Source organism: Neopelma chrysocephalum, unplaced genomic scaffold (assembly GCF_003984885.1).
Source record: "Neopelma chrysocephalum unplaced genomic scaffold, ASM398488v2 Primary Assembly neopelma1_96770, whole genome shotgun sequence".
NCBI lineage: Eukaryota > Metazoa > Chordata > Aves > Passeriformes > Pipridae > Neopelma > Neopelma chrysocephalum.
The window spans coordinates 163,312-185,195 of NW_020925414.1; the positions used below are offsets into that span (position 1 = coordinate 163,312).

General features: G+C 41.5%; 3 protein-coding genes across 6 annotated transcripts in view; 1 reads left to right on the forward strand and 2 right to left on the reverse strand.

Annotated features, from left to right (window-relative positions):
• Positions 1-4,145, forward strand: part of ITGA2 (integrin subunit alpha 2) — a 68,795-nt gene extending 64,650 nt beyond the window's left edge. Inside the window, exons 29-30 of one of the 2 annotated variants that reach the window (XM_027709321.1) lie at positions 910-1,026; positions 1,755-4,145. In XM_027709321.1, coding sequence (XP_027565122.1) covers positions 910-1,026; positions 1,755-1,844 — 207 coding nt within the window. In that variant the 3' untranslated portion in view covers positions 1,845-4,145. Of the gene's footprint in view, positions 1-909; positions 1,027-1,754 lie in introns of those variants that run through there. The other variant, XR_003538523.1, reaches the window with a different exon arrangement.
• Positions 4,146-10,678: 6,533 nt separating this feature from the next.
• Positions 10,679-15,696, reverse strand: LOC113981762 (molybdopterin synthase catalytic subunit). 2 transcript variants are annotated; one of them, XM_027709323.1, is made up of 5 exons: positions 15,593-15,696; positions 14,399-14,525; positions 13,335-13,488; positions 11,876-11,999; positions 10,679-10,784 (listed from the first exon to the last, which is right to left on the reverse strand). In XM_027709323.1, the coding sequence occupies exons 2-5, from the start codon at positions 14,517-14,519 to the stop codon at positions 10,716-10,718; spliced, it is 468 nt and encodes a 155-aa protein (XP_027565124.1). In that variant the 5' UTR covers positions 14,520-14,525; positions 15,593-15,696; the 3' UTR covers positions 10,679-10,715. The 2 variants fall into 2 exon arrangements, with proteins under 2 accessions (XP_027565124.1, XP_027565125.1); XM_027709324.1 differs by lacking the exon at positions 15,593-15,696 and having other exon boundaries at positions 14,399-14,543.
• Positions 14,499-18,893, reverse strand: LOC113981765 (molybdopterin synthase sulfur carrier subunit-like). Of its 2 annotated transcripts, XR_003538524.1 has the most exons (5): positions 18,788-18,875; positions 18,336-18,457; positions 15,593-15,739; positions 15,339-15,506; positions 14,543-15,039 (listed from the first exon to the last, which is right to left on the reverse strand). XR_003538524.1 is itself a non-coding variant. In XM_027709325.1 (4 exons), the coding sequence occupies exons 1-3, from the start codon at positions 18,797-18,799 to the stop codon at positions 15,613-15,615; spliced, it is 261 nt and encodes an 86-aa protein (XP_027565126.1). In that variant the 5' UTR covers positions 18,800-18,893; the 3' UTR covers positions 14,499-14,525; positions 15,593-15,612. The 2 variants fall into 2 exon arrangements, 1 of the variants encoding a protein (XP_027565126.1); XM_027709325.1 differs by lacking the exons at positions 14,543-15,039; positions 15,339-15,506 and adding an exon at positions 14,499-14,525 and having other exon boundaries at positions 18,788-18,893.
• Between the last annotated feature and the right edge of the window lie 2,991 nt (positions 18,894-21,884).

Sequence of the window (21,884 nt, forward strand, 5' to 3'; positions counted from 1 at the left end):
AGGAAAAAAACCTTCAGCTAAATGCATGTCAGTCCAAGATTAAATCCAAAGATTTGACAGTTCATAAATATTACAGCAATGTCTCCCCGAGCAACTGTGTTATATGTAATTATATATTTGGTTATACCTAATCCAGCTAGATAGGGTATCACCTCAAAACTAACTTCCAGACACCGTATGCTCTTCTGGGACCTCTCTGGTATTGCTTGTTGTCCAGTGTAGGTGTGCTACAAGTGCTCCTGTTCAACCCATCTTACAGTAGATTCATTCAGTTGACTCAGAAGAACACAGATTAACATGAGATCTACCAAGTTGTTAGTGGTTTCACAGGAGGTGGGAAGAACAGGGAAAGGAGGTAGCTGCCCAGCAGGAGGGTTGAAATTTCAGCAGATGTAGCGAGTGCATGATGGTGTCCGGCCTCAGTGATTAGTACTGCCTCCTACAGATACCCACCACAGATAACAGGCTCTGGCAATGCTTGGTAAAAGTAGTTCTTCTCCAGCTGACACAACAGAGGTCTGTTTTTGAGCAGATAGTGCTGTACACCAGGCTACTCCCCACTTTCATGTAGGTATGTCTGGTTTATGCAGTGATGCTGTGTCTGTGCACTATGGGGACAACTCTGAAAGGCCTCCTGTTAATAGAGAGGCAGAAAGCTGGCGGGAGGACATTGTTCTCTGCCTGTTATGTATCACTAGGAATGATGAGGGCCCCTAATCCTTACCTGGCACTGCCATGGTGGCGCAACCAGGCACCCACAGACACTAGTGAACTGGCTGCAATTGCTTGATGTGTTCTAGTCATTGACCCTGGAATGTATGAGTCCAGCCATTCTTGATCTTTGGTTTACAAATCCCACTTCATATGCAGTTAACATTAATCCTTAATATACAATCTCTCTGCTTTCAGATCCCAGTTACAATAATGAAGCCAGATGAGAAAGCTGAGATACCAGTAGGTGTTGTGATTGGCAGTATATTGGCAGGACTCCTCTTGCTATTGGTATTGGTTGCCGTTTTGTGGAAAGTAAGTTTATATTCTTAAAAACAGAAAGGGATAAATACATTGGGCTATTTTCTCTGGAATCTCTCTTCTCTGGTGTGGAACAAAACTGCTTATGCAGTTTGGTGGCATGAGTAATACTGCATTGGCATTACACCCTTGATGTATTTTAGAATGGTTTGTGAAATGAGTTCTTATAGAAACTGGCAACATGAAGATGATAAATGAGTTGCCAATTGTTCAAAACAACGGCTGTGGTATTTACTTTTTTCCTTTTGACACTGTCTGCCTCCTTCCGTAATACCCTAGCTGAGCTCTGAATGCCCATGATATTCCCAGTGGACAAGGCTGGGGATTAGAAGCCAGGAGGGAGAGGATGTATCTAAACAGACGAAAGAACAGAGAAAGAGCAAGGGCAAAAAGTCATTTACAAAGAATACCTAGATAAAGGGGAGTTCTGTGTGCATTGGTGTTTGAAGGGCTCCTTGACACACCAAGGCAGCATGGAGATGTCTGTATCTTATCAGGGAGACAAACAGCTAATCAGCACTGCTGTTCTGGTATTTAGTTGCACCGGGCAGGAGTTTAGGGCCCAGATCTTTCATTTTAGAGGCAAGAATTTTCTACAAATCAAACTCAGTAGTTTGTGCATGCACACATGTGCACTTCTACCATCACAGTATTTAACTTAGCTAAGAAATGAACTATCAACAATTGACTGCAGTGTGCTCTTATTTTAATACTTCTCACAGCTTGGCTTCTTCAAGAGACAGTATGAGAAAATGACACAGGATATAGAAGATGTCGATGAAATTGCAGAACTCACAAAGGACAAAGACTGAAGAAGATGAGTTATGTGGATAAAGAGGAGATCTGAGCCACCAACAGTAGTTGTGATCCAGTCGGTTCTTCAGCTGGAGTGCCTTAAAGCTTAGTAACATTTAAACATTTTTAATGAAAGTGTCTTTATAGATGAAAATATTTTACAGATTCTACTCTATTATAAGAGTAACTGCAGGACAGTTTGTTTTTTTCAAAAATGATTTATAGTGCCTTTTCTAGTAAATTGTTGCCTTTCAAACAAACTCAGCCCTTAGAACTGGCAGGTCCGGAGTATACAGTAACATACTGTGCCAGCAGCCCTTCCCTTGATCCACTGCAGAGTGAAACAGAACAATTTATTTCAGATTATTGTGGAACAGCATCAGTTCATAATTCAGTTGACAAGTACCATATGTGTAAAGGACATTTTCTGTTAAGTTGATGATGAATGTGCGGTGAATACTGCTTCCAGACTGGGAGAAGAAAACTTATTTTTTCATTGACTAGCTCCATCCTTATTGTTTTAGAAAAATAATTTCCACCAGCAAACCTTTGTCTTAACTAATCTAGAAACTGGTAACTGTGTATGAATATGTCTGTCTGGGTGCTACAGATCAACTGGTTGGGCAAAGTGTTCCAAAAGTTCACCATATTTCTTGCACTAAGGTCACAACTAAATTACTGAAGGATATTGTTTTGGGGAAATACTGCCAAATGGTACGTATAACTGCCTTCTGCATACTTTCTGTCTGAGAAGAAAATATGAATTTCATAATCATTTACAGCATGTTCTTTGCAATGTTATTACTGGTTTTCAGATTTCATCTTGAGAAGCACTACCACTTCTAATAGGCTGGGCTTTACGCTCTCAGTCCTTCTGACACCAGTTTGGCTTTTGACAGAAATAAGGAAGACAGTCAAGATTTTGCCTTTAATTCTGTACTGAAAGATTTTGCAAGACTAAGAGCAAAAAGTTAACTAAAGGGGATAGATGAGTGAGGAATTATGCATGTTACAAAAGGGGATAATGAAGATCTAAGGTCTGTAAAATGTTTACTGCACTTAACTTCTTTAGCATCTCAGTGCCCTCCAGGAGACCAAAGTTCAGTACAACCTCCTTACCTGTCACATTTGGTCCCACCTGTTCATGTCTTGCTGAAGTTAACTTATGTTTTATACAGTGAAATACTGTAGTGCTCTGGTAGGAGCTCTAAGCACAATACTTGGGTGACTGTGTTGGTTACACACCTCAAGTTTATCACATGCTGTTATGCTGCCTGGTTATAATGAAAGCTCAGTCTGTCTTAGAAAGGCCCATGCTGTAAGACTGGAAACAGTCAGGGGAATTGGCCTTTTGGCTGTCTTCCTCTCTCATGGCTGGAAGTTACACTTACACTTGATTGTGAGAGAAGATTTGTTTTCCTTGTGTATGCTGCCATGCAACTGAGATGTGTTTCCAACTCAAGATGATTTACTTGAACAAGAGTAAAACATTCAAATGTGCCTGACTTGACCCAAAGTCATGTTTTCTTCTCCCTAAAGATGGATTGTAATTATGCTTAGGCACCTTTCAGTTATTTTCTGAGGGACTAGGCTTGAGCACATCTGAAAGTTTTACTCGGTCTTTTTTAATCAGTGATCAGTCAGAAGCCAACCATCTCTTTGGCAAACGACAGCTTCATTTGCAGCCACAGCTGGATTGTGCTCAGTGTAGTTTTATATGTGTTTTGGGCTTATTTTGTATCTATGAAATGTTACATTTTGTGGGGGTTTTTTTTAACATTCTGAAAAACTATCCAGATTCTGATCTCAATTGTCAAACAAGATTCTTGCCATCAGCTGAATCTGTGACCAAAACAATTATTTAAAAAGAAAAAAAAAAAAATTGCAATTACATAAATCTAAAGAATATGCTCCTGACTTATAATTATAAACCTTGAGGGCAAATGCTCAGAAAGTAAAGATAAAAATTTGTCTGTCTCAGTTCTTGTGTAAACTTGTGCAGAAGAAAACAAACTCTACACCCGTACATGTGGGAAGTTCCTACATAATCAGGGTCAGGCACTTCAGAGCAGAGGGGGAATTTCACAATGCACCAGATGGCAGCATGTTTCATTTCTGGTGCTGCCTGCAAGGGAAATTCAGGCATTCAGTCAGATTTCCCTCTTCTGCCTTTGGAAGGAGGTACAGGTCAATATCCGACATGCAACTTTGGGGATTTAACAGTTTATCAACCGGCTGGCAATGATTCAATTCACTGGGTTTTATTTTGACCCGGACAACAGGATTTTCCCCCCAGCCTGGACACAATAGATTTTTTCAAAAAAAAAAGGGGAGGCATAGCAATGGGTAAGGTTTTTGTATCCTAACCACTTCAAGTTACTAGTTTATTTTCCTTTTATAATTAATACTTCAGTGGCTAATTCAGTTTTTGTAATGGTCTGTTGTACCAGTTGGCACAGCTGCAAATAATACTGGAAATATTATGTATATCTTGTATTGTGTGTGCAAGGGGTTTTTTTTTTAAGTTTACTTTTTTAAAACAGCTTCAGCATGTGCTTGCAACAAGAAAAGTCAGTGATACATTCAGCAAACTCAAGTTACATCTGATTCTGGTCTTGAAATCTAGCTGCTGATTTCTTGAAGTACTAGAATCAAGTCCAAAATCAGAACTGGTTTCATATGAGCCTATGTATAAATCTGAGATATACAAGAGAGTTTATAATAATGTTGACTTCTAAAAGCTAGCATGTAAGCTCTATGGGAGCAGGGACTGTATCACTATGGTGCCTCTCTGAGGGCCTAACAGCGTTACTCCAATAAAACCAAGACTGCTGCTGAACACAGGCTCATTTATTTTTAAATAGCACCCTAAAGCAAAGCAATGCTACTCAAAAAAGCACTGCATAAAATGGAGCGGAGTGTGTTCCAGCAGCACACAGTGAGAATCCTAAAGGGCATGACTCTGCTAGGTATACAGAGAAGCTGCACTTGAAGTCTTGTAGATCATAGTCAGGAGTATAACACTATCAGTAAACTATACTGTAGTGTAAGTCAGCTCAAATTAGTGTAAAATATTTGAAAAGCTCTAGTTGAACAGATGGTGTTAAAACATTACCACAGACATGCCTTCCTATAAACAGGGGGTTATCATCACTGGCATCTAAAATTGTATCACATACTGGTAGGCTTTGCACTTTTTGCTATTTACAGAACTGGTCAGCAATAGCATGTCATGCCTGGCTCTGGCCACTCCCTACCATACATTGGAAGAGCTGAATGCAACATTTCAGCAGACACAATGTGGCAAAGGAAGAGAGGGAGGAACTTGGCTATTAATAGAAGGAAGACAGAAGACAGTACTGTCAGTAAGTACCACCTGAAAACTACCCTCTTTCACAGAGCTTTTTATTTCCACTTTCAACTCCTCTGTACTTATAACAACAGTACATAGACATTCAGGTAGGCTACCAACTTTGACACTTCCATAACACAATACCAGACAAACCTGATCTTAAGGCACAAAACTCTGTATTTCACCAAGTTTCGGTATTTTGCAGAATTAAAAGCCAGATTCCTTAAATACTGGCTTATGTATGTGCTGGTTTTGACTGAGGTAGAATTAGTTTTCTTGGCAGTAGCTGGTATGAGGCTGTGTTTTGCATTTGTGCTGGAAACAGTACTGATAACACAGAGATGTTTTAGCTATCACTGAGCAGTGCTGACAAAGGGCCAAGGCCTATTCTGCTCCCCACCCCACCCACAAGGAGGCTGGGGCTGCAAAAGAAGTTGAGAGGGGACACGGGGATATCCCATCCCATTCCATATGGTGTCATGCTCAGCATATAAAGCTAGGGGAAGGAGAAGGAAGGGGGGGTGTTCAGAATGATGGCATTTGTCTTCCCAAGCCATGGTTACACATGATAGAGCTCTGCTTTCATGGGGATGGCTGAACTTGCCCACCAATAGGAAGTGGTGAATCAATTCCTTGTTTTGCTTTACTTGCATGAGTGGTTTTTACTTTCCCTATTAAACTGACTTTATCTCAACCCACAAGATTTCTCTTCTACTCTTTCTATTCTCTGCCCCATCCCACGAGGGGCAGAGTAAGCGAGTGGCTGGGTGGGGTTGGGTTGCTGACTGGGGGTAAAGCACAGGGTATTTTACACTTTACATCCAAAACTGGGTTACAACAAAAGCTTGCAAGTTACAGACTAAAGAAAATGAAGGGATGAAAATGCATCTCGAAATCTATAGCTAACTGCCTCAATGTTTAATTGCCTTTAAAGGTAATTAGGTGTACATTTTCATTGCCTCAGAAAACTTGGGTCCTATCTTTAAAGACACCTTTCTGTTCTCATTTATGGTGAATTATTTGTATGTGATCACAGGCTTTGGTATGCTAGCAGTTTTTAAAATGTATTGGCCACTTAAAATAGTTGAAATGGAAGATTTAAAAGAGAACTGCTATAAGGATACATCAGGATACTAATTTTTGTAACACTTGATAAGATCAATTTTATTATTTGTTTTTCAGAAAACAGGCCTAGGGTAATCAAAGAAATTGGTCATCAGAATAGTCATCAGCCTATTCTGAACTCTTCCATCACTTCCACAGGACACTTAATGGAAGGGCTCAAGACTGAGTTTTTCAGAGCATTTTAGGGAGCAAAGGGCAGCACTGTCTGCTTTCACAGACAATTTGTTAATAATTAGGTTTAGCAGTTCTTTTAATGTTTTTGAAGGAGCAAATGAATGTGCTAGTCTGTGAAGCTACAAATTACTTTAACAGCTGTGGGAAAAGTGAGCTGAAAGGACAAAAAAATCTAGTTTAAAGCTGAACAATCTAAAGGCTTCATTCCTGAGTGCAACAATGGCACTTTCATGAATGACAGCCAAAGCAAGGGCCTGTACTTCCCAGCACAGCCAGCACCTGTGCAGGCCAGGAGCCGCTCCGCCCACTCAGCCATCTCTCGGCTGCCATCTCCTGGGTAGGCACCTTATAACACAGCTCCCTTCCCCCACCCAGCTATTTCATGGTAATCCATTGCTTACTGTTTTCATCTTATTCATGAGGCCAAGCTTCTCCTGAGAACAGAGTAGAATGATCAAAATCAGGAAAGGAAATTCTTAAAATTAAGGAATGCTGGTATATGGATGTTCGGCCAGACAAAGCGATGGATCAGTATATTCAAATGTTGCCAGCCAAGACTAAGGCATCTTCTGAGGAGAAATTCATGCTCTGAAGACACACACTTCCCTTCCACAGACAGCCCTCATCTGGCAGATTTCTACAAGAATCACATGATGACCCTCTGGTCTGCAGTATTTGCCCCTGGGAACATCTCTCTGCACCAGAGCCACCAATGTGACACACCTAGTAGAGCCACAGAGGGGTGGGATTACCCTCCCCTACAGATAAGGCAGATAAACACCTGGACTCGTTTCAGAAAGCTGTGTATTTCCTTGTATATTTATCTGCAGCTGCCTATCATCCCACTCAGTGGACCTCCCCAGAAGACAAAGTAGCCTTCACCCAGCAGTGTAGTCCTGCATGTATGGATACTGGGACATGTGCAGAGCCACATCTTTCCTAAAACACACTGTGACACAGCTGGGATTCATCCCCTGGCCTGGAAATTTGGAAACACTTCTGGGTCGCTCCAGATATAGCCTTAGGCAGCTACCTTAGAATACAATGATCTGCCCTAGCAGAAAGGGTAGCCCTACAGAGGGAGACAGAACACAGAGTTTGGAGTATGGACTTAAATTTCAGCAAGATACATTTTACCTCTAATTATGCACAACATCCCTCCTAGAGGCATTTCCATTTCGCTTTGAGATGCCAGCTGAAGAACCCAAAGTTACACAAGATCAATACATCATTGTTCCAGAACAAAGCAGTACTTGCCTCATGCACAGCTAGGGACACAAAATGACATTTCATTGTTTTTACCAAGGCAGCATACACACATTGTAACACTCAGCTGTGACTCAGTACAACATCTCTTCCATTCATTGTTCCTGGTCACTGTGGGGAAGTACACAATTATTCTCTCTTTTTTTCTGCACCCTCCTTCACAGCTGCATTGCTGATGGGGGAAGGTGCACTTAAGGTCACCCTGGAGAAATCTTCCAGGACACTGCAGCACTAGAGAGGCACTAGGGCAACACAAGAATTGCCCCTGATCGTGGGGTCCTAAGTAGAACTTAACAATTTCTCTTTATCTGAGCACAGCACCAGTATGCAAGCACTACATAGGTTTTACTTCATTCATAAAGCATCCACTAAAAGACAAGCTAAACATTTATTTTTGTGAAATTAACACACTAATTAGTTGCATGGTAATGGCAAACATGAACGTGGAAAAATGAACACCGAAAATGGAAAAGGTCATGTATTTCTTTCTCTTCTAAAGACAAAAAGAATTATTTGACAGAGGAAGTGATCTGTGCTCAAGATTCTGTACAATTGCCAGTAAAAACGACATTCAAACAGCAGAGAGCTCTCCAACCTCCAAAACAAAGGAAAACTCAATCTTGAACTTGCTTAGCTCTGCCTAGGTTATAGGCCCACGTGGTTTGTAGGGTGTGTATATGTAAGCATGCAAGGAGTAGCTGGTGTCCTGCAGAGGATGGACTCACTTCCACTGAGGAAAGTGCATCAGTAAGTTAATAAGCACAGTTTAATCACAGTTCTGCCTGAAGCTGTATGTTTCATTATGGTTTACTTAATTTAGATATAGTAACTAAGTATTAAAACTGATTGAAATCCCCGAGGAAAAAAAGATCATCACCTGCTTTCCTCATTTTACTTTGTGCAACTAGCAGGTGCTGTAGATTTTTACTGCAGACACAATGGAATGGATTATAGAGAGCTGAGGCTTAGAAGTCTGTGATATAATGGTCATAGAATGCTTTGGGTTGGAAGGCAACCTTACAGATCATCCAGTTCCAACCCTTCTGCCATGGGCAGAGACATCTTCCACTAGACCAGGTTATTCAGAGCCCCATCTGACCTGGCTTTGAACACTTCCAGCCATGGGGCATCCACAACTTCTCTGCCTTAGGTTCACAGTAAAGAATTTCTTCCTTATATCTAATCTAAAGTTACCCTCACTTCACCTTAGGGCCCCTTGTCACATGCCCTTGTGAAAAGTCCCACTCCAACCTTCTTTTAAGCCCCCTTTTGATACTGGAAGGTGCTGTAAGGTCTCCCTGGAGTCTTCTCCAAACTGAACAACCCCAGTTCTCAGCCAGTCTTTGTAGGAGAGGTGCTCCAATCCTCTAATCAACTTAGTGGCCCTCCTCTGGATGCATTCTAACAGGTCCACATCCTTCTTTTGTTGGGAGTTCCAGAGATGGATGCAGTACTCCATGTCGTATCTCATCAGAGCAGAGTAGAGGGGCAGAATAACTCCTGTGACCTGCTGACCACCCTGCTTTGGATGCAGCCCAGGACACAGTTGGCTTTCTAGGCTGCAAGCGCATGGTGCCGGGTCATATTGAGCTTTTTATTTAGAAACATCCCCAAGTCTTTTTCCCCAGGGTTAATCCTGATGCATTCTCCACCCAGCCTATACTTGTGCTTGGGATCGCCCTGACTCAGGAGCGTGACCTTGCACCTGGAGGATATATAACTATTATATATGATACATGAGCAAACTGAGCAAATAATTTTACTTTACCTTTACTTCCCTTGTATCTATCTTGTCTACATCGATAATGATGACTAGATAAAACTGCCTCTCAGCATTAGTAAAAAAGGCCATACACAATGGGATCTTGAACACTTAGCATCTCAATACTACTACAGCACAGTACAATAACATAAATAAAATTACCTTACTCAGATAGGCAGACCATTGTTTCAAGTGGAAGCAGAGGCATATTATGTCAGTTGGTTTAAACAGGTTTCCAAACAGTAATAAGAGAAAAAAATGAATTAAAATTAAATCATAATATAAATGCATATATGGACTGCAGTAAGTTCAATAGACTCACTGTTCTTTGAAAAACTACTCCATTTTAATGACTTCTAATCTTAACACCTATAAACTCCAATTACTAAAACTAATTACACTATAGTTGTCTATTTGTAATAATAGGTGGGGTTTTTTCCTTGCAGCACCATACAACTACACAGCCAAGTATCACCTTCAAAATTAATTATGTCTAGACATCATTAAGTAGTTACAGGTTGGCACATTATTGCTAATGCAAATTTGTTGCTGGTAGAGTATTAGATCTAACTTTGAATCAAAGTCTGTCCATACGTTTTTTAATGCAATAGACTTGTAGTATCAGCTGCACAGTAAAAATGTTTCTGTGAGACAGAGCCACTGGAACATAACCATTACTAAAAAGTTAATCACTCTGGGGCATAGTTTGTATTTTCTTCATCTGTACCAAAATATTTCATCTACTTCAAGTAGCTTTCATGTTACAAGAATGTCAAAATAGCATAAAGCTTGCAAACTGATTCTACAGTCATAAAATTAAACCTGTCTGGACTTTTTTTAAGATTAAAAAAAATGCGATTGTCCTGCGGTGACCTCCCATGCAGATGGAGAACACAGACTACCAACGTAAAAACATTAGAGCATTATATATCACAGAGCAGTCTAAATACCTTGCTACCAAGAATTTAGGGAAGATTGTTTTAAAAACTGCCTCCATGTTAGAATGTGCAAAAGGGTGCTTTCAAAGGATAGTCAAGAACACTTTAAAATCCTAATTAATACTCATTCATATCACGCAGTCCAAATTAAATTATTCAGATTGAAACATCTATTATAACTGTTTAGAAACACATAAATTCTCTGTAAAAACAATTCAAAGGTAAATATGTTCATTTGGAAGAGTAACACTTTATTTTTAAAAGAGTACAGTTATTTTTCTGAATTTGCCCAAAAGCATTCCTTGTTTTCTTTCCAAGAATATTCATCCTCATAAATCTCCTGCAAATATAAACAAAGAATGGGCAATATTGTGAGACTCTGCTACATACAGCCACAAGCCAGGCCAAGTAACTCAACAGCCATCCCGCAATTATTTACTGATCACAACAGGACTACACAGCACTTAGCTGGCAAGCAGAAAAGAGGGCAGCACCCTTAGAATATACTAACTAAGCTGAACCTTGGGCTGATACTCATTAAATTTAAAAGGGCCCATCTATACTGAAGTTCAACAAAGAAATCTAGAAGATATGATGTAAAAGCTGTAGAATACACAGCACTCATGTGGTACCTACTGTATCATCATTTTAAGAAGAATATTTACGTGTAACAGAATGTCAATATTAAAAAAATATATTACATCAATACACCAACTACAGTAGTATTGGATCTGATGGACAGACTGGACTACCCAGCAGCAGTCCAATCCTATACAGAAAATTCATCAGGGCTCTGAGATTACACCCTGATTACTTGTCTCCTGAAAGAGGTGTCAGAAAAGTAGAGTATTTGAGAGAACATCACTGTTAACCACATGGCAAGTTCTGCCTGGGAGAGAAGGCAGAGGTAATGCTCATTACTTGCATGCAACACTGTGGTTATACAATGAATCTCTTTCTGGACCTGGGCTAATTTCTCCACACAGTGTTGTGTGCCCATACCAACTCTGGGACCTCTGTTCATCCCTTCACTGTGTGCTATTGCTTGATGCTTTGTGCTTTCTCAAGGCCACAGGGATGAGGGGAAAAAAGAGAGACAAGACATGCTCCTTTTACTTGTGAACTGCAAAGCTGATTCAAAGTTCTTCCACAATACTGTGAAGAACTGAGTTTTTCAAAAAAGGAGAACTCGGGCCTCTTTCGCTTTGACCCCAGGCTGGCTTTAAAGGAAAAGGAGCTGGATGGTAGAGGTACAGGACAGCCTTTCAGATGTTCTACCTGCCATATATGGGCTTGGCTGCATTAGAGGAACCTCACTGCTGGCAGACACTGACAAGCCACCAGGAGCAACTACCCCCTGTAGCGCTTCTTAGATAGGCCAGATGTCTAAGACTAGCATAGGTCTAAATTCAATTTTGACCCCAAACATACCTTTTTCCATATTGGTACAGATGCTTTTAGGGTATTGATGCAGTACATTACAGCTTCAAGGGATTCTGCTCTGTGTGGAGAGGAGACTGCAATAATTACGCTTGCTTCAGTTATTGGAACCACACTAGCGAGAGAAGAGGAACAACAGCAGTTTTAGCTAACACTTAACATCAAGAGCACCCAAAAGTTGTGGCCATGTCACGTCAGTGTTCTGGCCACATGCTCTCCTGACTCATTCATACTGAGCAAGTGTCAAACCACGTCCAAAAGATTATACACTTTTTAAAAGAAAGAAAACCACAACCAAAGTCAGTACCAGATGTTAAAATTCCACACTTGAGAATAAATAAACCCACCAGACATAGGCTTTTTTCATCCATTCTTTCTTTTTTTTAAATTGACCCTATGGAGTTAAGAGGGGAAAATTGTTAATGTGCAACAATACAGAGGAAACTCACTGAAAGATGGCTAAATAATAAACAAGTTAGAACAGTTAGTTCTTATCTGGAAACCTAAGAAATCATCTCAATTTGCACAAGAATTTGTGAAAGAAGAAATTAAGTGCCTCATATTATGCAGATTTTGCAATGAAACTTAATTTTTGTGAACTCTGATTTTAAATTCTGAAGTTTACTATTCAATGTGTTGTTTTCCAAACTTAACAGAAGAAGCACAAGGTTTTGTTTTGCTCCTCACAATAGAAGTATTCCCAAAAGCTGCCTCTCAGCTCTCCCTCTATCGTAGGACTCCTCCAGCAAACAGCTCACAAGAAGAAATCTCAGCTTAAATGCTGTGAGCTGCCCTCAAGAGAGCCACTCTCTCTGTTGGCTATAGAGGAAATCTAAGAAAACTACCCTTCAGACCTATTATCTTACTCTTTGCAATCACCTCCAACATTCCTTCAGACTCTGCAAATCCTACTAATTTCAATGTGAAACCTGATGAATAGGGAAGGCTCAAGAGAATGTCAGATACTAGCATTCCATGTTTTGAACCTAAGAGAAAATGCTTATCCAAGACACAAAAACAAGAGGTTCTCCTGCAAGCATGTCTGGCAATTACTGTGCCTCTTCACTCCCCATAGCCTAAGCTTGCAGATTTTTTTATGGCATAAATTGACTTAAATCTGACAACAAGGACCTTCTGCGGCATCTCCATAGAAGACAGAATAAAAAGAAAGTGCTGACAACTTCATATCATTTAGAAATAAAGACAAAACAAACCAAGAGCCTCCATTTCTCCAGAGTGAAATTGCAATCCCTTCTCCCCACTTTCAAAACATCAAACCAGCATCAAGGATCCTGCAAGACTAAATGGGGACTCCAGCAAACACTACCAATACACACTGCATTACAGTTTCTAAATACTCCTGCAGGTCCTGCGACTATGTAAGCACTGTCATGCACCAGACAAGGATTATTATTCCACTTACAGAAGGATGTGGTCTGGACGTACATACCCAAGTCTATGGTGCACTGCAATATGTTTGACTGAAGGCCATTTCTGTCTTACATCTCTGCAGATTCTCTTTATTTCAGTCTCTGCCATTGAAGTATATGCTTCATATTCTAAGTGAATCACTTTTTTCCCTTCAAAATTGTTTCTTGTGGTACCTAAATAAAAGTGATTTATCAACCAAATAAAGTGCATTTAAATAATAAATAAATAATAGATAAATAAATTCTGTGCATTTGCTAAATATATATTGTGTATTTATAATATATACTATATAAAAATATAATAATATATACTATATAAAAATATATAATGTATTAATACTGAGTAAAACCCAGGATCTCTTGCTATGGTCAAGGTCAGCACTGTGCAAATATAAACAATCTCCCCTAAATATGGCTGCAAAAAGAGATTATTTGAACAAGATAAATCTTTACTATAAAAGGAATAATTTAGTATACCCATTATACAAGTCCACAGTCCATAATGCTCAAGGCTAGGACATCTTCTGTGGTAACTGCTAAGGTGCTATTATTATTGCATTTGCCCATGCAATTTTTAAATCTTCAGTATTTAGAAGCCCAGTAGCACTAAGGTTTAAGGACAAAGGGGTTTCAGATGTGTGCCATGCACATTAAGCACACGATAGAGTATCAGCCTTACCTTCACCAGCTCATGGGTAAAACAGTACTTCACTTTCAACTAAGACAGTTGCGGGACCTCACATACAGGTGTGGGCATGTGTTTGCATAGCCACAGTATTCTATTCCCACCTTGAACAAGCTGTGTCCAAGAGGATAGAGAGAACACCTCCCAAGCAGTTCTGTACTTCAGAGCTGTTGCTCCATTCAGTCCTAGGATAGCCATACCAACATGAAAGCTTCTCACCCCTTAATCCCAGTGCAACTGTTTAATTGCTGCCATAGTCTTGCTCTAATAATTCAGAACATGTTCTAAACATCCTGGGTTCAGATCAGGAATTGATTTATTTGAGAAGCACAAGTCTGGGATGTGGACAATCTACATTCCATTCATTAGACCCTTAATACACCCAAAGATTAAACTTACCAATGAACACAGACACTGCCCCACAGTATGGTGAAACGACCAGCTCTGACACTTCATCTACAGAGAGCTTTGCAGACTTCAGCTTGATAAAATCTTTTGGCACATCTTCAGTTTCATCCATATCTCACTAAAAAGGTTGAAACCAAACAGACTCTGTAGTTGTTTCTGAAGATACTAGCATCAGCCAACTGCTTTTTATCTAATTTATGCAAACAACATGCACCATCTATTTCCCTGAGAGACCAGTCTACACATCAAATTCACTTCTCATCAGTCTCACAGAGAGAATATTAACTGCAAATATCGAGCAATGACCTGGTTTTTAATGTATACATGTTCCTTTCTGACAGGAAAGTCTGGTACAATGGGACAAAACTATAATTAGTCTGAGGCCATGGTTTAATAATACAATCAACCAGCATGGACCACTGTGTAGTGCAGTGATATTGCAGCCTCTCCTACTTTTCTTATCCTGAAATCAAACAGTTTAAAACTGAGATTTGTGATAAACACAGATTAGATTTCTAATCCTAAAGTTGAATATGCTCTCCAGGACATTCAGGACCTCACAGTATCTGTCTGTTTCAGTCACAACAGAGACGCTTTTAACTTTTCTGAGTAGAAACCAGTCATCAGATCACCTGAGAACAATGAGAAGTATTTTGAGCAGCAATGGAACAAGCTGCAGTAAATAAAAGGACTGGCACTTGAAAGCAGGCAAAGAAGTTAAGCTATTCTAAGCACACCTACTCCTTTAACAGCAAAAAATAAACAAAATTTTTAAGCAGCAATTATTTTGCTGTATTATCTTTTCTGTTAAAAAGCGGCAGAAGGTTGTTCATTATCATCTTATTTAGGCAAGCAAAGTATCTACTGGTAGCCAGAAACAACAAGGAAGGAGTAACAAGACCTAAAACTCAAATTCAAAACAATGCCTGACCTCTCTGGCAATTGTCTTCCATTTACTGAATACGTGTTAATCATTTACTGGTGCACTGGCTTATAGTTTCTGGTCAGCACAACTGTACTCTCCAGATGGAAACACACATTAGGCTCTCTCAAAACAGTACTGGGGTGGAGGGAGAGAATGTCAATCACATCTGTGGACCTAAACAAAAAAGGATTATTGGAACATCATACAGAATTCAGGAGATTATACTAGCGCAGGATATAGCAACTAAGCAAGATACCTACCCAACAGAATCTGGGCAGGTTCAGCCTCCACTAATTGGTGGGATGATGGCAACCTCGTCTCCAGGCTGAAGGACCAGGAGCTGATCTCCAAGAAGCACGTATTCCTGCCGAACAGCAAAAACCACTTGATCCTGGATGACGGCAAGCCTGAGGGGGAGCACAAATAGGTTTCTAAATAGAGTGTTTGCATTTAACCATGAGATTTCATTAAACAACCAACTGGTGCACAGTCTAGGGCAACTGAGGTAAAAACCACTTATGCGACTTTTCTTCCAAGACACTGTCAAAAGTAAAACAAACACCCATCTCCTACTCTTTGGTTTTCTTGTAGTGACTAAGGAGAAACAAACTCAGTATCATTTTCAAAAGTCAGGAATTCGATTTGTCATAGGTCTGTATCAGAATGAACCAACGTATATCAGACCCACTACAGCAGCTTATAATAAAGAAGTAACTCAAGAGGTAGCAACCATACAATTCGGGATTAGAAGTAAATATTGCCCTGATACAGTCTCGAAGGACTGGAGCAATTTTCTTACACACCAAGAAGCATTCTGGGATGCTGCTCGTGAGATCTCATAAAGATTCAGTGGTCAAAGAGTTGCTCTTGTTGTGTGTGCTCAGAGTTCATGAAGCTTTGGGTCTTTTGCACTTACAAGTCTGAAATCTGCTACTGGTAAGGAGTGGCCACAGAAATAAGAGGGCAGATGTGATGTGTCTTCTGGCAGACCTTCTAAATATTTTTTGATTTCACATCTTTGAGATGTTGCTGTGAGAGTCCACAGCTCTGGTTATCATGAGACAGGGATTCACTTTCATGGCTAAGTGCAATTACACAGCAAGCATGAGGGCAATGGCAGTAAGACACCAAGAAAAAGAATGCCAGCATTTTAAGTTATATGGTGCAGGAATGATAACTGTTATTGCTTGGACTACAAAATCTGGCACAGCCAGCAGAGCTGTACTGCATAGAAACAAGTAGGCACACCAAAAGAGTACAAGTAAAAATCATCTTATTTCCTACCAGCCAGATAGACCAAAGTAGGCAAGGCACAGACTAAGCAAAACACAGTAGCTCTGACTCAGAGGGCAAACTGAAGGAAGAGACTGCATGAAAGTCACTGAAGAACTGGGCATACCCATGAAATTGAAGTGCCCATCAGAAGGATGGGTTCTAATTAATGTCACTTGTAAGCAAATTCATTGGGGAAAATGGGTGGAACAGAAGAGCACTGTCAAGTATGCTAGAGCTGCAGTTTGAATATCCGTTAGTAATGTGAATAGAAGTCTGTGGTCAATGCCCTAAAATTATATTTTTTCCATAAAAGCAAGGAACAGAAGTGTTTTTCAAGAAGGCTGCTGTGAAGTAACTGCAAATGCAAGATGTACTGCCCCAAGTCATCACTCATAAAAGGACAAAGTTGACAAACTATGGAAAACCAACCAACGGTGCTGCCGATACCTCTGACACAGATGAACAGGCTGCAAAGTAAAATACGCACATGCTCTGCACTGCCTCCTCCCCCAAAACACATTTAACCTCAGTTTTCTGTGAGGAAAAGGCCCCTGGTCTAGCATTTTGTTAGAGCTTCTCACCTGGAAACAAATATCTTTGCTAAATAGTTCATTGTTTTCACAGCCTTTGAGAGTAATTGACTAAAGAAGGGTTGTGCCTTGACACCTAATTCCAGAGTTACTGAAATTCCAGTGCATTCAGCACTAAATCCTGAGGACCTCAACCTGTTAAACCTTACTTTTTTTTTACCCCTTCTACCCTTTCAAAATGGTGTTGCATCTTTGTCTATCAAACTCATTCTTGTCAGAACTGAGCACCTTTCCTCAGCCCTAACATGAGGCGACTTTTCTGCTGACACCTCTAAGGAGCACCAGTGTTGCAGAAACTCCTACAGCACAAACACAGAGCTCTCTCAGGACCAGACTCCCTGTGAAATGCAACCAACAGCAGTATCTTTCAAAACAGAGAAGGCTGAAAGTGGCTGAATCTACTTCCTGTGTCAAGCAGGGCTGAGTGGCTAGAAGCCTGTGCAGGCTTCAGTTCCCTTCCCGATCTGTCTTCCAGAGTGTGCCATAAGATCAGATCAATGGGAAACTGTACAGTTAAAGATAATTACAGAATCAGTTAGGTTGGAAAAGACCTCTGAGATCATCAAGTCCAACCTTTGACCGAACACCACCATGTCAATTACACCATGGCACTGAGTACCATGTCCAGTCTTTCCTTAAACACATCCAGGGATGGCGGCCCACTCCAATATCTAATCGCCCCATTTGTGAATAATTTCTTCCTAATGTCCAACCTAAGTGAATGAAAACACCTGCACACTACCATTTATTTCTTATTTATTGTCCTGGCTGCGCTTGATCCCTCCTTGAGACATCTCACCTTCTCCACAGGGTTAATAACATAATTCAGTTTTCAGCCTACCGCACCACAGCTCTTCTGGACAATGGGCCACGTGTACCACTCAGGCTCAACTTCTGGGTACATCTACTTTTGGGACCTGGGCTTTCCTTGTGTATACATAAAGCTACAACCTTTCCGACTGTGCAAAACACAAAAAGCTTGGTGCAGGTTATCGACATCAGTGGTTTTGTGCTGTCGAAGTACTGCTACACATTTCAGCTAGACTCTAAACGCCGAATTTGTATTTACCAAAAAAAAAGAAAATAAAAGATAGCCAACCACGGGTTTTGTGCACCTCATTGGTAACTTGCTGGGTACCTGGGGTGGGCTTTGACGATCTCCTCCCAGAGTTGCAGAGAGGTGATCTGCCGTGGCACCGAGAGGGTCTCGCTGCGCAGCCCCGCCAGCTCCGCGCTCCGGGCGAAATACAGCACCGAGACCTGCTCGGGGAACAGACAGGGCTCCGAGCGCGAGGCCGCCCCCAAGAAAAACCACCAACACACGACCGGAACCAGAGCGCCGAGAAACGCTTTCCCAGGCTCTTCTCGGTGCCGACCTCCTGCCCCGGCCGCCCGCGGAACGGGGACAGGCGAGGGGGAAGGGAATGCGCGGGGCGGCGAGTGCCCGCGGACCCGGGCCCCGCTCCTCCGCCCAGGCCTCGCCCAACTGGCGCCGCTGCCCCCCGGGCCGAGGGGCCGCGGGAGCCCCGCCGCCCTTCCCGGCTCCTGCCAGGCCGCCGCTTCCCGGGGGCTCCAACAAGTTGCACCTACCTGGCAGCGCATGGAGCCGCCGTCTCGGGCCCAGCCGCCCTCCGCTGCGAGCTTTCGGCGGCGCCTGCGCCGGGCCCGGCCCGCCCCCTGCGGCCTGTCCGCGAGTGCCAAGGCCCAGCTCCTTTCAGCCAGCCTTGTCTCTTCTCGGCCCAGCTTCGTGGTCGGGTCCTGGCCTGCGCGGGAGGCTGGCGGAGATGGGAGACGGGGGGTGGTGAGAGGTCGCGGCTTTGCCCCCGGATTCAGGTTGCGGTTTTGGGGACAGCACTTTACGAGCCGGATTTTCGGGTGGACTCGGACCCCCCGCGCGCATCGGGATTCCGATTTGATTGCAAATATTGCGCGTCCACGGCCTTGCACGTGTTAAACACCCACTAAACGCACATGACAGGTGTTTAGCGCGTGTGAAAGCCATGGATCCGTCATAGTGCTGGCACGAGATTTCAGTGTTAGGGCCTGTTCCAGTGTGGCGATTCCCTGGGCGTCCCGGGGCACAGCTGCACCTCTGCCTTCAGTGACAGCGTGGTGCTGATAACACCAAGGTCGCAGATTCGATTCCCATAGGTGCCATTGTCTTAAGAGTAGGACTCAAGGTTCCTTGTGGGTCCTTTTCATCTCCGAATATTTTGTGGTTCTGTGGAAGGACAGATGCTGGATGAATATTGGCTCTCACCCGTAAGGGACAGTGGCATGCTGCCGAGAGACACACAGCAGTTGGTCCACCAGTAGGTGGCCAGGGTTGTTTCTCTAATGTTTGTCTGATGACACCTCTAACCTCACAAGATAATGGAGGAGCTCATCCAGTCAGGGGGAATTCTGCAGTCGTTATCAGTGACACAGGGTTTGTGGTTGGTAATTGTTATTTGGGCTGGTGGTCACAGAATCATAGAATAGTTAAGGTTTGAAAAGACCTCTAAGATTACATAGAGTCCAGCAGTTAACTCATCACCACTCTGTTCACCACTGGTCCGTATTCCTGGGTGCCACATTCGCACGTTTTCTGAACCCTTGCAGGGACGATGATTCTATCACTTCACTGAACAGACTGTTCCAATGCCTGACCACTCTTTTAGTGAAGAAATTTTTCCTTATGTCTAATCTAAATCTCCTGTGGCACAATTTGGGGCCATTTCCTCTTGTCCTGTTGCTTGTTAGCTGGGAGAACAGGCTAATCCCCACCTGGCTGGCTACAACCTCCTTTCAGGTAGTTGTAGAGAACAATAAGATCACCCCTGAGCCTCCTTTTCTCCAGGCTTAATACCCCTAGCTCCCTCAACTGCTCCCTATATGGCTTGTGCTCCTGTCCGTTCACCAGCTTCATTGTCCTTCTCTGGACATGACCGTCCATCCTTGCTGGATGCAACACAGTACAAAAAAAAAAGCCCTCAAATAACTACGGAAGATGGCTGAGAAAGGAAACAGATCTTTCTGTGTAATAATTCTTGCCTCTGAGGTACAAACACAGTGAAAGTAAAAGTGATAACGTTTTCCAAAAAATGTGTGATAGAAATACAGTTGTTTCTGTGGAGCATGTATATTGTACCAGTTCATACGTTGTGTCTTAATTCTCTGCTGTGCTGAACAAATAAGTTACTTTTTAAAACTGTATTCTTTTATGAATTATTAACTACTGTTACAAATTGAACTTTCCTGAAGACAGCATGTATCAAGTGAATAAAATAATTGCTTTCTTTTTTCTCTGAGCTGTGTAATTTTGGATCTATATATCTTAAATGAAATAGATCACTTTGACATGGTATGTATGACCCAGCCAGTAGCTAGCAAATGGCTGGCACATTTTTCCCATGGAAAAGATGTACTACAGGAGTCTGCAGTGAAGTGGAGGAATGCTGGGCTCAGCTGCAGAAAATTAGCCTGTCAGCCCAGAAAACAGCGAGCTTTGAAGTATTTATCTGTACATTTAGGCTTGAGTTTAGAGTTAGGACAACTATAGAATAAGGAGAGAAGAGTTAATTTATGAATTTTCTCTCTTTGAGCCCCACCAAATGTCTCAACTAAGCCAATTCTTGAGTATTTTTCAAAAGATGGATCAGACTTCAGCCCTGCGTTGTATGACTTAGTTAAAGGCAGAACTTGTGCCTAGAAAGCACAGGAATAGAGTAGTGTTTGTGACTCTTATAATCTATTAACTACGTTTTAAAACAGATAAGAAGTATTTAAAAGTTCTTAAGCAAAAACAGGAATTAAGCTGAGGTGTAATAAAAAATGTCTAAAACAAAGTTTTCCCTAAATACCTCTTTATTCTGGAGGTCTTGTGTTCCAGGAACATCAGCTCAGCAAGAGGTGGGACAACTACACTTCTTGATTTGTATGAATGAGTTTTATTATTATTATTGAGTCTATTATTTTGAATTAAATCTTGTCCTAAACAATGGGGCCTTTGCTGTAGCTGTAAGGTGTGTATGTATCCTTCCATGTCAATATGTTTATTAGCCTCTCAGAGTGTATTCCTTTCAGATGTCTTTAATTTCTAAAGCTGTGATGAAGTTGTCCAAAACAGTGTCCTATTCCACTTTCCAACTTTTCTTTGTTATAATAATGTTTAATACTGAAAAAGTGCAAATCTTACTATATGTGTGGAGTTCCCTTACACTACCCAAACTGGCAGTTGCTTAAGAAAAGTTCAGTTCTAGTAATACTAGATAATGGTAAGGAGCTGTTATTCCTATTAATTTCTTTCTTACTTACCAGCAGCAGACTTTGAACTTTGAGGCGTAGTTGGAGTATACCCACACACTAAGCTTACAGTCTAAGGCACTGATTCTGCCTGTGATGGTGAATGGAGAGAACCACAGCAAAGTCAGCAAAACTGAAGGGGGTGCAGTAGTCTGCTAGTCCCAAACTACTTTTGTAATGACTTATTACAAGAATTGATATAAAATATGACTGGATGCACTGAAAAAAACAAAGAGGAATGAACTGAAGACATGTTGTTAATCTTTAATTCTTTTTACCAATGATTTACCTAATGTCACCGTAGGAAAAAAAAGTCTCTCCTGCACAAGATTGTGATTGTCTAATTTCTAGCAGATTTTCTGTTTCCTTTTGTTTTCATTTTAGATCTTTTCTCAGGACTGTT